The sequence below is a fragment of the Psittacula echo genome, assembly GCF_963264785.1.
Source record: "Psittacula echo genome assembly, chromosome: 26".
In the NCBI taxonomy this organism is placed as follows: domain Eukaryota; kingdom Metazoa; phylum Chordata; class Aves; order Psittaciformes; family Psittacidae; genus Psittacula; species Psittacula echo.
In genome coordinates, this window is record NC_137761.1 from 2,042,693 (window position 1) to 2,055,975 (window position 13,283).

The following is a 13,283-nucleotide window of genomic DNA, read 5'->3' on the forward strand; positions in this document are numbered from 1 at the left end:
CTTGCTGAGCCGCGCTCTCAGTGGGTGCTGCTGTGGGTTCCGGTGGTTTCCTGCTTGTCACCGAGCCCCCGTGCTCCCCCCAAGCACCCGAGGCCAAGGAGCACATAGGCAGCTCCGGCTGTGAGCTTCCCGACCTCCCCCTTCCCTTTGCAGACCCCAAAATCAGGAGCTGGATGCATCCAAAGAGCCCTGCGTGGTGCCACCTCCTCCTGCGAGTGCCACATAGAGCGGGACCAGAGGCACCTTGGCCTGGATGAGGGAACGGGGGTGTCAGGGTGCATCCCCTCTGCAGAGGGATCAGAGGAGAGGGTGAGGGTCTTTTGGGGGGCTCCTGCTATCTCCAGGCACCCACAAGGTCCCTCGTGCCCTGCAAAGGGCGGTGTTGGCAGCCCCAATGCCCTCACTGGGCTCCATCACTGCTGGACCACGGCAGCAGCTGTGGTGCTCCTGGAGCTTCCCAAGGTCCCTCTGTGGCACATCCCTCACAGACAGGACACGGTGATGGCTCAGGTCTCCATTCCCACCTTCACCAGCGCTCTCCACTTTGCACTGCTGCTCCCTGTGCTTTGGGGACATCCCTCGCTGCTACATGCCAAGAACCACGTCCCGTTCCTGTAGTGGATGCAGCTCATGTGCCACTGGGAATGACGACCTCGGGACTGATCCTGGGTCCGATGGACACCCCAAACCCCTGCAGAGGATCGAGCCCGTGGCATTTCCCAGTGTGATGGGGCGGGGGGAGAGATGGATTCAAGTGTTTCCCAAAGTCCTGCTTGTGGAACCCCACAGCGCCAGGTGCTTGGAGCCCCATCTCCTCATGGATGGCCCCCACAGCTCCCAGCTCCCATCCTCCTCCTCCTGCGCTCTCAGGATCAGCTGCTTTTCCCTGGAAACTGGAACTTCCAACTCAGCAGCTTCCATTTCCCTGCAGCCCTCAAGAGAGGCAGCGGGTCCAGCCCCTGCTCAGCTGCCTGCGCCCCTTGGGGGGACCCCGATGGAGTCGATCCCCCCTTAGGTGCGGGTTAATGCTTGTGCTCGTAGTAGGTGGCAAACCCCATCCCCACCGCGCTGCGGAAGCTGCTTCCCCTCATCCCTGTTTTCCACTTGGAGCTGCGGGAGGGACGAAACAAGAAAGAAGCTTTTTGTGCTGCTCATGGGAAGTTTCCTTCCAGCCCCAGCCCCCGCAGTGCTACTGCAAGGCTCTGCAATCCCGGCTGGGAGAGCTCGGGGGGGGAAGGTTGGAGGGTCCATTTCTGCCTCAGCACCACCACCAGCCCCGCCACAGCACCTATTCCCAAGGAGTTTCCTCTGGGATTCAGCCGAGATCTCGCATCGCTCCAGGACATCCCTTCCCGTGCAGTTTTCTGCACCCAAAGGTGCTCGGGTACCTCCTGTTGGGAGTGGGACCGCCCCCAGCCCCGGGATGCTCCCGCTGCCTGCAATTCCCGAGGGAAAATGCTCTTAACTTTGAGAAGCCCCTTTCCAACGAGCTCTCCAGGGCCGGCGGGTGACCTGGCAGGGCTGTGCCGTTAATCCGGGTACTGAAGCGGGATAACGAGGGGGGTCACCGGCAGCCCCCGCTGAGCATCCTCGTCAGTGCGGATGCCACCCCCGGCCACTTAATTATGGCGAGCTAATTATTAATTAGCCGGCTGTGCCCCGCGATGCGCTTGGGCTTCCTCTGGGTTGTAGCGGCTTTGCTCCTCCCCATCTTTGCTTCTGCCTCTGCCGACGGAGCCGCACCGGGAGCCAAGGAGGAGGAGGAGGAATGGAGCGGGAATTGGCCCGGAGCAAAGCGCGGCTGCCCTCGCTGCTCCTGGCGCTGCTCGGCCTCGGGCCAGGTGAGTGCGGGGCTTGGTGGGCACCGCGTCCTCATCCCATGCGAGCAGCGCGGCACGGGGCGGGCTGCGGACCTCATCCTGCTGCTCCCTGCCGCTGCAGCCCATCCCGACCATCCCAGCACCCGGATGGTTCCTGGAATGCGGGTCCAGCTTTAACAGAGCGAGCGGCCGCGGCCTCCCGCCGGCTCCTTCCCCCCGGCTCCATCCCCTCACCCCTAACGTGGCTTCAAGCCATGGGGCCGCTGTCACCCCACAGAGCCCTTTAACCCCCCCAGGGCCGTGTCTCCTCCTCCTTACATAAAGCAGGAGCGAGGAATCCCCTTAATTCCCAGCGTGCTAATCCACACTTTTAATAATTCCCATAAAACCTCTGATTCCTACAGAAAGCATCTAATACTGCGGGCAGATTAGCGCAGGGGGGTTTATCTTCCTAGCGAGTAATTAGCTTGAGGAGCAAGACGAGCTGTCAGCAGCCCTGGGGCGGGAGGGATGTGGCACAAGGTGCCAGCTCTGCGCTGCTGATGCCAAACCTCTGACCCAGCTCCATGGGAAATGGGCCGTTAACGGCGCTTGGGAGGTTTCCAGCTGCTTTTTGGATCCAATTTATTGGATATCAGAGGGGAGCGGGAGATGAGGAAGAGCAAAACCTGAGGTCGCGGTGATGGACCCCGGGCTGGAATCAGTCACGTAGCTCTGGCTTTAAGGTTTAATGGAGACTGAGTTGGAGTAATCCGGGTGCTGAGCGCAGCAGGATGCGGCGAGGTGCTTACATCCCACCCGCCCGCCGGATGCAGGCACAGGGTCGGGCAGCGGAGCCTCGGCTTCCCGGCATCCCGGGGTAAACAGGATGAAGCGAAAGGAGGATTGCCTCGGCCAGCAATTCCCAGCTGGAGTTTCCTTCAGCTGCTGTGTGTTCTGCTGCGTGTTCTGACGCCTGTGCTCTGCCTGTGCTCTGCCTGTGCTCTGCTGTTCTGCTCCCTGTTTTCTCCCTGTGCTCTCCCTGTTCTGCTGCCTGGATGAGCAGCCCCTGTTTAAACACGATGGGCAGCACTCCCAAGGGCGGCTGATGGACAGGCAGACAGACAGACAGGCAGCAGCACCTCCCGCCTTGGCACGGCTGCAGCGAGGGGTGGGCAAAGAGCATCTTCCATAAGAAGCCCAATGAGCTTCTGCAGGCCTCCCCCCCCAGCTCCCTTATGCCAATCCTGCCCCTTCCTGTACCCACACAGACCCCAAACCTGGTGCTCAGGACCCTCAGTGTCCCCTTCGCCCCATTCCCATGCATGGGCTCAGCATCCTGCCTCCAAGCTTGGCCAGAGGCTTCATGGGACCCCAAAACTTTGCGATCACCCAGGGACGTGCCAGGGATTCAGTTGCGTTTAGGATTTGACTGGAAGAAGCGGGATCGAGCCGGGGATAAGCGGGATCAGGACAACAAAAGCTCCAGCAATGTGGAGCGCTGCTTCTCCTAAAGCAAAGAGGCAGCTGGGAACGTGCTGGGGGGGGTTATACAAAGGCAACATCAGAGTCTGCGTTTAATCTGCTTTCATATCCAGGCACATCTGCTTCAGCCTCCTGCGGGTGGGGAGGCGATAGGAGGTTGAACGGGGGGGATGTGGGACCCCTAAACCTGGATGAAGCGGGATGGGGGCAACACAGCTCGCCCTGACCTCCTCATCCATCCTGATAGCTGGGCATCCAGGATGGAAAAGTGCATATCCCATGGATGGGATAAGGAGAGGGAGAAGAGGAGGATGTCATCCTGGCAGCAGAGGGGAGTGGGGGGCCGCGGGGGCCGGGGCTGGCAGAGGAGACAGCTTGTGGGTAGGTGGGAGCTGCAGGAGCGAGGGAGGTGATGCTGAGATGCTGCAGAGCTGAGGATGCTGCCAAAAACACCCCACGGTGGAGGCTCAGATGGGCTGAAACCCCCACGGGAATCATGGAACAGTTTGGGTGTGAAGGGACCTTAAAGCTCATCCAGTTCCAACCCCTACCATGGGCAGGGACCCCTTCCACTGGAGCAGGATGCTCCAAGCCCCTGTGTCCAACCTGGCCTTGAACACTGCCAGGGATGGGGCAGCCACAGCTTCTCTGGGCACCCTGGGCCAGCGCCTCAGCACCCTCACAGGGAAGAACTGCCTGAGACCACCCTGGTCCTGCCTCTTGGAGGTGGCTCCATCCCTCCCAGGTTCCCCACAGCCCCCCATTGCTTTAACCCGTGTCGATCTTCCGCAGGGATCGTGGCCGAGGCGCGCGGTAACATGGACAATGCGGGGTTGCTGCCTGGGAATTCCTCCCAGACTCTCTTGGAGCGTTGTTCTGGTGAGAGCCCGGCCGCAGCCGGGGCACGGATGGAGCACCCACCTCTGAGCCTGTAGATGCTTCGTTCAGATGGAGCACCCACATCTGAACCTGTAGATGCTTTGTATTCTTTAGTGAGCAGAATCCAAGCCCAGCATCTTTCCTTCCCTGCTGGAACAGGAGGTGCCTCCGGCGGGATACAGGGTCTTATGGGGGGGACACCAGTCCCCAGCACAGATTGGGACCGGCCGGAGGAGAGGAGACCAGGGCAGGGAGATGCTGCTTCACATCCCTGTAAAGAGACCTCTCCCCAAGCGTGTCCCTGCTGTGTCCCTGTCTCGTCCCTGCTGTCCCCATCCTGTCCCCATCACGTCCCCATGATAACTTTGTGCCTCACCCACAGAGCTCCTGTTTGGCCAAGCCCGGACCCAGCCCCGGCAGGTGAACGGTGTCCTGGGGGGGTCGGTGCTGCTCTCCCCGGCTCTGCCCCCCAACAGGACGGTGAAGGAGATCGAGTGGAGCTTCTCGGCCGGCACCGGGGCCACCATCCAGGTGGCAGAGCTGGGCCCCGCTGGCTTCGAGCGCCCAGACCCCAGGGACCGGTTCAAGGACCGGCTGGAGAGGTTCAACCGGACGGGGCTGAGGATCGCGGCGCTGCAGCGCGGTGACAGCGGCGTCTATGGGGCTCGCATCAAGCTGCACCCGGCGATGGTGGAGGATCAGTTCTTTAACCTCTCCATCTACGGTGGGTGAGGGTGAGAGTGGGGGGGCAGAAGCAGAATGTCCTCAGTGTGAGCACGATGGCGGGGAAACTGAGGCACGGGGCAATGATGGGGTACCCCAGTGTCCCCAGCCTTTGCCTGCAGCACCTCGAGCTCATCATAAGGCCAAATCCTGGCTCCCCACGCTGGGTCTGTGCCCCATGGGGAACACGGGGATGGGCAGGATGGCGAATTCCCGACCTGATCCATCGCTTGTACCTGGCACAGAGTCAGTGCCGAGCCCCCGCACCCGCAGCCAGCTCCTGGCCAGCACCTTGGAATGGTGCAACGTGACCCTGCAGTGCCAGGGCTCCGGGAAAGGCGCCGTTAACGTCACTTGGAAGCAGGACAACGTCGAGTGGGAGCGGAGCTCGGAGCGGCACCAGCTCTCCCCGGACGGGACCACGCTGCGGCTGTGGCTGCCGCCCGCCGCCACCAACGGCACCTTGGCGTGCACCGTCAGCAACCCCGCGGACCGCCGGGTCGTGCTCTTCGACCTGGGCGCGATTTGCCAGGCGGGAGGTGAGCCCCGAGCCCCCGGAGCGGCCGGGACCGGATCGGGTCCGTCCCGTCCCCCCCCCGACCCCGGCTCAGCTCCGCTCTCTGCTCTCCCCGCAGGGGGACAATCGGGCTTCTCCAAGTCGGGCTACATCGTCCTGACCCTCATCCTGCTGGCGCTGAGCATGGGGGGCGCCTTCTGGTGCTGGCGGGTTAACAGCGACAAGGCGGCAGAGCCGGGTAAGTGATGCCCCCAACCCCAGAAAACCGCGGGGGGGGGGGCATGGGATGGGGGTGATTCCCAGATTCCCGTATCCCGTTATCCTGTATCCTGCTCCCTGCAGCCGCCTCTCACACGGCGCCCGCGGAGGAGCCCCCCCCCGAGCCCCCGTGCACCGGGACCGAGCGCAGGAGCCCCCCGGAAGGTAATGACCAGGTGAGGCCCCGGGAGGGGCTGGGGGGGTCCCGGTACCGGGGCATGGGCAGGGCACACCGGGGGCATGGGGACAGTGGGGGTCCCAGCCACACTGGAGTCATGGAAGCACACTGGGGGTTGTGGCCATACTGGGGGTCCCAGTCACACCGAGTCATGGCCATACTGAGGTCCCAGTCACACCAGTGTCATGGCCATACTGGGGTCCCAGTCACACAAGGTCATGGCTATACTGGGGTCCCAGTCACACCATACTGGGGTCCCGGTCACATCAGTGTCATGGCCATACTGCGGTCCCAGTCACACCAGTGTCATGGCCATACTGCGGTCCCAGTCACACCAGTGTCATGGCCATACTGAGGTCCCAGTCACACCAGTGTCATGGCCATACTGGGGTCCCAGTCACACAAGGTCATGGCTATACTGGGGTCCCAGTCACACCATACTGGGGTCCCGGTCACATCAGTGTCATGGCCATACTGCGGTCCCAGTCACACCAGTGTCATGGCCATACTGCGGTCCCAGTCACACCAGTGTCATGGCTATACTGGGGGTGTCCCAGTCACACCAGGTCATGGCCATATTGGGGTCCCAGTCACACCATGGTCATGGCCATACTGGGGGTCCCAGTCATACCAGGTCATGGCCATATTGGGGTCCCAGTCACACCAGGTCATGGCCATAATAGGGTCCCAGTCACACCAGTTCATGGCCATACTGGAGGTGTCTCAGTCACATCAGGTCATGGCCATACTGGGGTGTCCCAGTCACACCAGGTCACAGCCACACTGTGTGTCCCATCCCCACGGGACACCCATGGATGCAGAGCATCCCACAGGGCTCCCCCGGGACCCTCCTCACCCCCCCCCCCCCATTCCTGCCGCAGGGCCCGATTCCCCCCGGGAATGACGAGGAGCCGAGTGTGGAGCAGAAGGCGCCGGTGACCACAGAGCACGAGCAGCTCCAGCGGGCACCGGGGGACACGGGCGAGGAGGTGACATAGACCCAAAGGTACCCAAAGGGGACAGTGCTGGGGATGGGGGGGGGGGTCTGCATATGGGACATCCCCCCCCCCAATAAGCTCCATCCATTTCCATCCTGTCCCACAGCACCAGCAGAGCCGGAGCATCGGGAATTCCGGAAGGGCTGTGCCGTGTGTCGTGTGCCAAATCCGAACCCTCCATCTCGGCTCCCGGGGGGGGACAGAGAGAGAGATGGACACGTGTCCCCCCCCCCCCCCACTCCAGTTTCTCTCCAACCTCCTTGTCTGATGCTCTCCAAGACTGTTTGTGGAGTGGGATCCTGGACCGAGGCAGGGATGTGGTGGTGGTGATGCTGAGGGACACTCTGTGGCTCCGGGATGCTCTGGGATGCTCCAGGATGTCTCTGGATGCTCCAGGATGCCCCAGGATGCTCTGGGGTGCTCCAGGATGACCAGGGATGCTCCTGGATGCCCCAGGATGCTCTGGGGTGCTCCAGGATGACCAGGGATGCTCCTGGATGCCCCAGGATGCTCTGGGGTGCTCCAGGATGACCAGGGATGCTCCAGACTGCCCCAGGATGCTCCTGGATATCTCTGGAAGCCCTGGGATGCTCCAGGATGCCCTGGGATGCTCTGGGATGCCCAGAATGCCTCAGGGCACTCTGGGATGCTCCAGGATGCCCTGGGATGCTCTGGGATGCTCCAGGATGGCTCTGGATGTTCCAGGATGCTTCGAGATGTCCTGGGATGCTCTGAGATTGGGATGGGGGAAGCCCAGATTTCACCTCCCATCTGCTGCCACACTTGGCCGGGGCTGGGGGCACTGGGGGGGGCAGGGGCACAGCTCAGTGCTGCAGGGCCAGGGTGACCCCCAGTGTCCCCCCAGCCGCCACCAGCACCCCCGGGGCCTCGCTGGGACCCTCCCTGGGGTGATGCCCGCATGGGATGGATGTGCCATAGGGACACAGAGGGCGTCCCCCATCCCCGTCCCATGCAGGTCCCCATCGGTGGGGATGCAGAAGGATGTGGAAGGGACCCGTGCACCGGGGAGCACCCCTATTCCCCCCCTGTAGCTGTCACCAGTGAGGGCCATGCACTGCCACGACGGAGGGGGTGTCACTGCCTGTGTGTCCAGCACCTCCTGTCCCCCCCGTCCCCTCCCATCCCCTCCTGTCACAGAGCTAATAAATGTCAATGAGATCACAGCCAGGACTGACACGGAGCACACACGTGTGTGTACATGTATGTGCACACCTTTACATGTATGTATACACGTGTGCACGCCGGTCTCTGTGCATCCACACATGGAGCTGGTACAGGAGCATCCATCCAGGGGCTGTGAAAGCCGCATCCCTGACCCCTCAAACCTCTCGCTTCCTTCTTGGAATGGCAGCAGGGCCGTGTCCCTATGGACACCCAACCCCAGAGCAGGCGGATAGATGAGCTCCAGAGATGCTGCTGACACTAACGGTGCTTTGGGACCTGCTTGGAGGCTTTAGGACCAGTTGAGGGCTTTGGAACCAGCCTGGGGGGCTTTGGGACCCTGTTGAGGCCATTGGAACCAGCCCTATCCCCTTGCTGCAGCAGAAAGAGCCCCCATCCCGGCCAGGCTATTCTGGCTGGGTCTCAGTGGGGTCCCCCCGCACCGCTCCCCTGGGGAGGTGTGATGCTCTATGGGAGCACCTTCACATGTTCCCTCCTCCAGCCCAGTATTAAGAGCTGGGCTCAAGGCTTTGGAGCCTGGGGGCTTTGGGGACCAGCACTGGAGGCTTTGGGACCAGGCTGGGGGCTCTGGGGCGAGCTCTCGCCGTTGCCGCAGCAGGAAGAGCTCCCCCATGGCCGGCCCATCGCGGGCTGCCCTCGGCCCACGGCTCCCCTGGAGGGAGCTGCTCCCTGTGGGTGCATTTGCATGGTCCCTCCTCCTCGTCCCAGCGCAGAGCTGGGCTCAGGGCTCCGGAGCGATGGGGACGTGGCCCCGTGGTCCCCGTTCCCGCATCGCGGTCCTCATGGTCCTCGTGCTGGCAGGTAGGGGACGGCAGCGGGGCTGGGAGGGTTCCATGGATACCCCCGCGCTTGGGACCCCCATTCCTCTGCAAACCCCCTCTCTCGGTGACCCCCATTTAGGCAGCAATGGGGGAGAGCGGAGGAGCTGGGGGTAGAGAACGCTGGGCTTTGGTCCTGAGGGTCTTTCCCAGCCCGGTTCTGTGGTTCCACGTCAGACACTGAGGGTGGGAGCAGGGCTCTCCTCTGGGAAGGGGAGCGATGATTCCTCTTTGGAGCTGCTTCCTTGTAGCTGATGGGGGAAGTGATGATGGGCACGGCTCAGCGGCTCCTCCTCGGCATAAATCAACCCCACAGAGGTTTAGTGCTGGCATAAATCAGCCCTGGATGTGGGTATGGCATAAACGGTGCCTGCCGGGGCTGGGGTTGGGGCTGGGGGCTCCTGCTCCATGGATGCTCCGGCTCAGCCAAGGCACAGCCAGCAAAGGGGAGATGGAGTTTGGAGGTGATGGATCCTGATGGATCGCGATGGATCTCCCCTGAGTGCTTCCATGAGAAGCAAGAGGGAGGCTGGAGGGTGCCGCGTCTCTGGGCGCTGCACAGGATCAGGGCTTGCACCCTGCAGCCATGGGGGCACCCGGGATACACTCAATGGATGCAATGCGAATCCCGCACCCATCCCCACGCTCGGCATCCCACAGCCCCCAAACGGGATCCCAGCAGATCCCTGGAACAGGGGGGTCCCTGGGGTGATGAACCCCAACGCTGCTGCTGCTGCTGCTGCGGTTTGGTGGCCCCGGTGCCGCCCCCCTGCTCTCACCTTCCTCTCTGCAAACCAAAGCGGCTCCGAGGCGAGCAGGATGTGAGCAGGGCGCAGGGTGGGCTGTGGCTCTCGCTCTGCCCGTCCAACCCCCCCCGGGCAGGCTGAGCCCCATCCTCAGTGCTTGCTGTCGCCCCAAACCAGGCGGGATGCACCCCAAGTACCCCCAACAGCCCCCAATGGGGGTCCCTGTCCCCACTGGGACCTGTGGGGCCATTCCCCAAAGGTTTAAGCCCAAACCTGCCCCGGTTTGAGCCCTGTGAGGGGAGGAACATCCCCGTCCTCCCTGTGAAGCTCTGTCACCAGGCACAGTGTGGGTGACACAGGGACAATGTGGGGTGATGCTGGGGAGGCACTGGAGCACCCGGTGTGGTACCCGGTGAGGGGATGCTGAGCGGAGGTGATGGGGACTGAGTGGATCACGATGCCCATGGGCTCTGCTGGGGGCTGTGAACAGGACAAGGGGGCTTCTGGGAATCTCCATCCACCGCATGATCCCAACCCCATCCAGGCCAAGCTCTGCCCAAAGAAGGGTGTCCTGGGGGGGTCAGTGCTGCTCCCCCAAAGTAGGTGAAGGAGATGGAGCTTTTCTCTGCGCCCAGCATCCTTCCTTCCCCGCAGAAACAGGAGGCGGCCCCAGTGGGATACAGGGTCTTATGGGGCAGACATCACAGTCCCCAGCACAGACTGGAGAGGGGACCAGGGCAGGGAGATGCTGCTTCATCCCCCTGTAAAGAGACCCCTCCCTGGGGGTCCTTCTGTCCCCATCCTGTCCCCATCACGTCCCCATGATAACTTTGTGCCTCACCCACAGAGCTCCTGTTTGGCCAAGCCCGGACCCAGCCCCGGCAGGTGAACGGTGTCCTGGGGGGGTCGGTGCTGCTCTCCCCGGCTCTGCCCCCCAACAGGACGGTGAAGGAGATCGAGTGGAGCTTCTCGGCCGGCACCGGGGCCACCATCCAGGTGGCAGAGCTGGGCCCCGCTGGCTTCGAGCGCCCAGACCCCAGGGACCGGTTCAAGGACCGGCTGGAGAGGTTCAACCGGACGGGGCTGAGGATCGCGGCGCTGCAGCGCGGTGACAGCGGCGTCTATGGGGCTCGCATCAAGCTGCACCCGGCGATGGTGGAGGATCAGTTCTTTAACCTCTCCATCTACGGTGGGTGAGGGTTTATACCCAGCATGGAACCGGCCTGCCTGGGGAGAGGCAATGAACCCCATCTGCACCCGCAGTGTAAACAGGAGCAGGCGCTGCTCCCGCTGCGCTGCATCTGTCACGGGGATAACCCGGGTTGATGATTAAACCACAGCCCCCATCTCCACATCCCCTCCTGAACCCCATCTCCACATCCCCCCCTGCACCCCCATCTCCACATCCCCTCCTGAACCCCATCTCCACATCCCCCCCTGCACCCCCATCTCCACATCCCCCCCAGCGCCCCCATCTCCACATCCCCCCCTGCGCCCCCATCTCCACATCCCCCCCTGCACCCCCATCTCCACATCCCCTCCTGCACCCCCATCTCCACATCCTCCCCTGCACCCCCATCTCCACATCCCCCCCTGCACCCCCATCTCCACATCCCCCCCTGCACCCCCATCTCCACATCCCCCCCTGCACCCCCATCTCCACATCCCCTCCTGCACCCCCATCTCCACATCCCCCCCTGCACCCCCATCTCCACATCCCCCCCCTGCACCCCCATCTCCACATCCTCCCCTGCACCCCCATCTCCACATCCCCCCCCTGCACCCCCATCTCCACATCCCCTCCTGCACCCCCATCTCCACATCCCCCCCTGCACCCTCATCTCCACATCCTCCCCTGCACCCTCATCTCCACATCCCCCCCTGCACCCCCATCTCCACATCCCCCCCTGCACCCCCATCTCCACATCCTCCCCTGCACCCCCATCTCCACATCCCCCCCTGCACCCCCATCTCCACATCCCCTCCTGCACCCCCATCTCCACATCCTCCCCTGCACCCCCATCTCCACATCCCCTCCTGCACCCCCATCTCCACATCCCCCCCTGCACCCCCATCTCCACATCCTCCCCTGCACCCCCATCTCCACATCCCCCCCTGCGCCCCAGCCATGGTCTCTTTGTCCCCCACACAGAGCCGGTGCCGGTGCCAGAGGTCCAGCAGCAGCAGCTCTCCATCAGCACCCATGGGTGCAACCTCACCCTGCGGTGCTGGGTGCCGGCGGGCAGCGGTGCTGAGGTGTCCTGGCAGCTCAGCAGCGCTATGGGGCCGGTGTGGGGCCGGCTCTGTGGGGGCAGCCACACTCTGTGCCTGGCCCTGCCCTCCAGCGCCTTCAACTCCAGCTACTCCTGCGTGGCCCGGAGCCCCATCCAGGAGCGGAGCATCTCCATCCGCATGGATACCCTGTGCCGGCTGCAGGGTAAATCCCACCCCAGCACCCACTGCCCCACAGCTGGGTGCCGGCACCCACCACGTGTCCCCATAGGGGCATGGTGCTGGTGGAAGTGGCTCCTAGCAGTGGCCGGGATCATGGGAATCCTGCTCGGCATCGCTTGGCTGTGGAGGATGAGGAGGAAGAGGGAAGCAGTCAAGGGAGGTGGGCGCTGCCAGGGCAAGGCCGCATCCTCGGGAAACAAAGCTGGGAAAGAGGGAATCTGGCTTTTCCCTTTGCTGGGGCTCTTCCTGCTTCTGGACCAGGATGGATCCATCCCCTTTCCCCTGCATCCCAGCTCCCCTTGGCTCACCCCTGCCCATTCCTCTCTCCGTAGCCGCCCGCGTTCCCATCTCCAGCGAGGATGCTCCACCGGAGCCATCGTATGCCAAGATCCAGAGGGCAAAGCCCCCGCAATGGGTGAGGTTGGGTGCGCGGGGCTGGGTTTGGCTCCTGGTTCATCCCCCGGTGATGCCGGTGCCGGATTCATCCCCTCCCGCCATGTCCCAATGCCCTGATCCAGGGGCTCCCCGTTTTCTGCCCTCCAGCAGCACGAGCACCCCATCACCATCTACAGCGAGGTGCAGGCAGGAGGCGGTGCTGCCAGAGCCCAGCACGGGCGCTGAGCGCCTCGTCCATGCTGGGGGGGGCTCCAGCCTGGTCCGGTGGGGGACAGGGGGTGCCCCCCAGGCCCCCTTCAATAAAGGCAGGTGAAGGCAAATGGGGGTGCATTGATGGGGGTGCCCCGGGGGTTCTGCAGTGGGGTGGGGGGGTCTGGGTGACGGGGGCTGGAGACGTGTGGGGGTCAAAGCAGCCCCCCCCAGACAGCAGCCCCCATGGCCAGGTCCCCCCATGGAGCCCCATCCCTGTAGAGCCTGGCCCACACAGGGCTGGAGCCTGCACAGCTGGATCCTGATACAGTCATACACCTGCACAGCTGGATCCCTGCACAGCTGGATCCTGTCACAGTCATACACCTGCACAGCTGGATCCCTGCACAGCTGGATCCTGTCACAGTCATACACCTGCACAGCTGGATCCCTGCACAGCTGGATCCTGTCACAGTCATACACCTGCACAGCTGGATCCTGTTACAGTCATACACCTGCACAGCTGGATCCACACACAGCTGGATCCTGTCACAGTCATACACCTGCACAGCTGGATCCCTGCACAGCTGGATCCTGATACAGTCATACACCTGCACAGCTGGATCCCTGCACAGCTGGA

At 63.2% G+C, this 13,283-nt stretch overlaps 1 protein-coding gene across 1 annotated transcript; it reads left to right on the forward strand.

Moving 5' to 3' along the window:
• Positions 1 to 1,768: 1,768 nt before the first annotated feature.
• On the forward strand, positions 1,769 to 6,837 carry LOC308230270 (SLAM family member 9-like; the record flags this gene model as incomplete). The annotated part of the gene is made up of 6 exons (XM_080634883.1): positions 1,769 to 1,841; positions 4,546 to 4,887; positions 5,132 to 5,425; positions 5,522 to 5,641; positions 5,746 to 5,837; positions 6,721 to 6,837. The coding sequence occupies 6 exons, from the start codon at positions 1,769 to 1,771 to the stop codon at positions 6,835 to 6,837; spliced, it is 1,038 nt and encodes a 345-aa protein (XP_080491009.1).
• Positions 6,838 to 13,283: the final 6,446 nt, after the last annotated feature.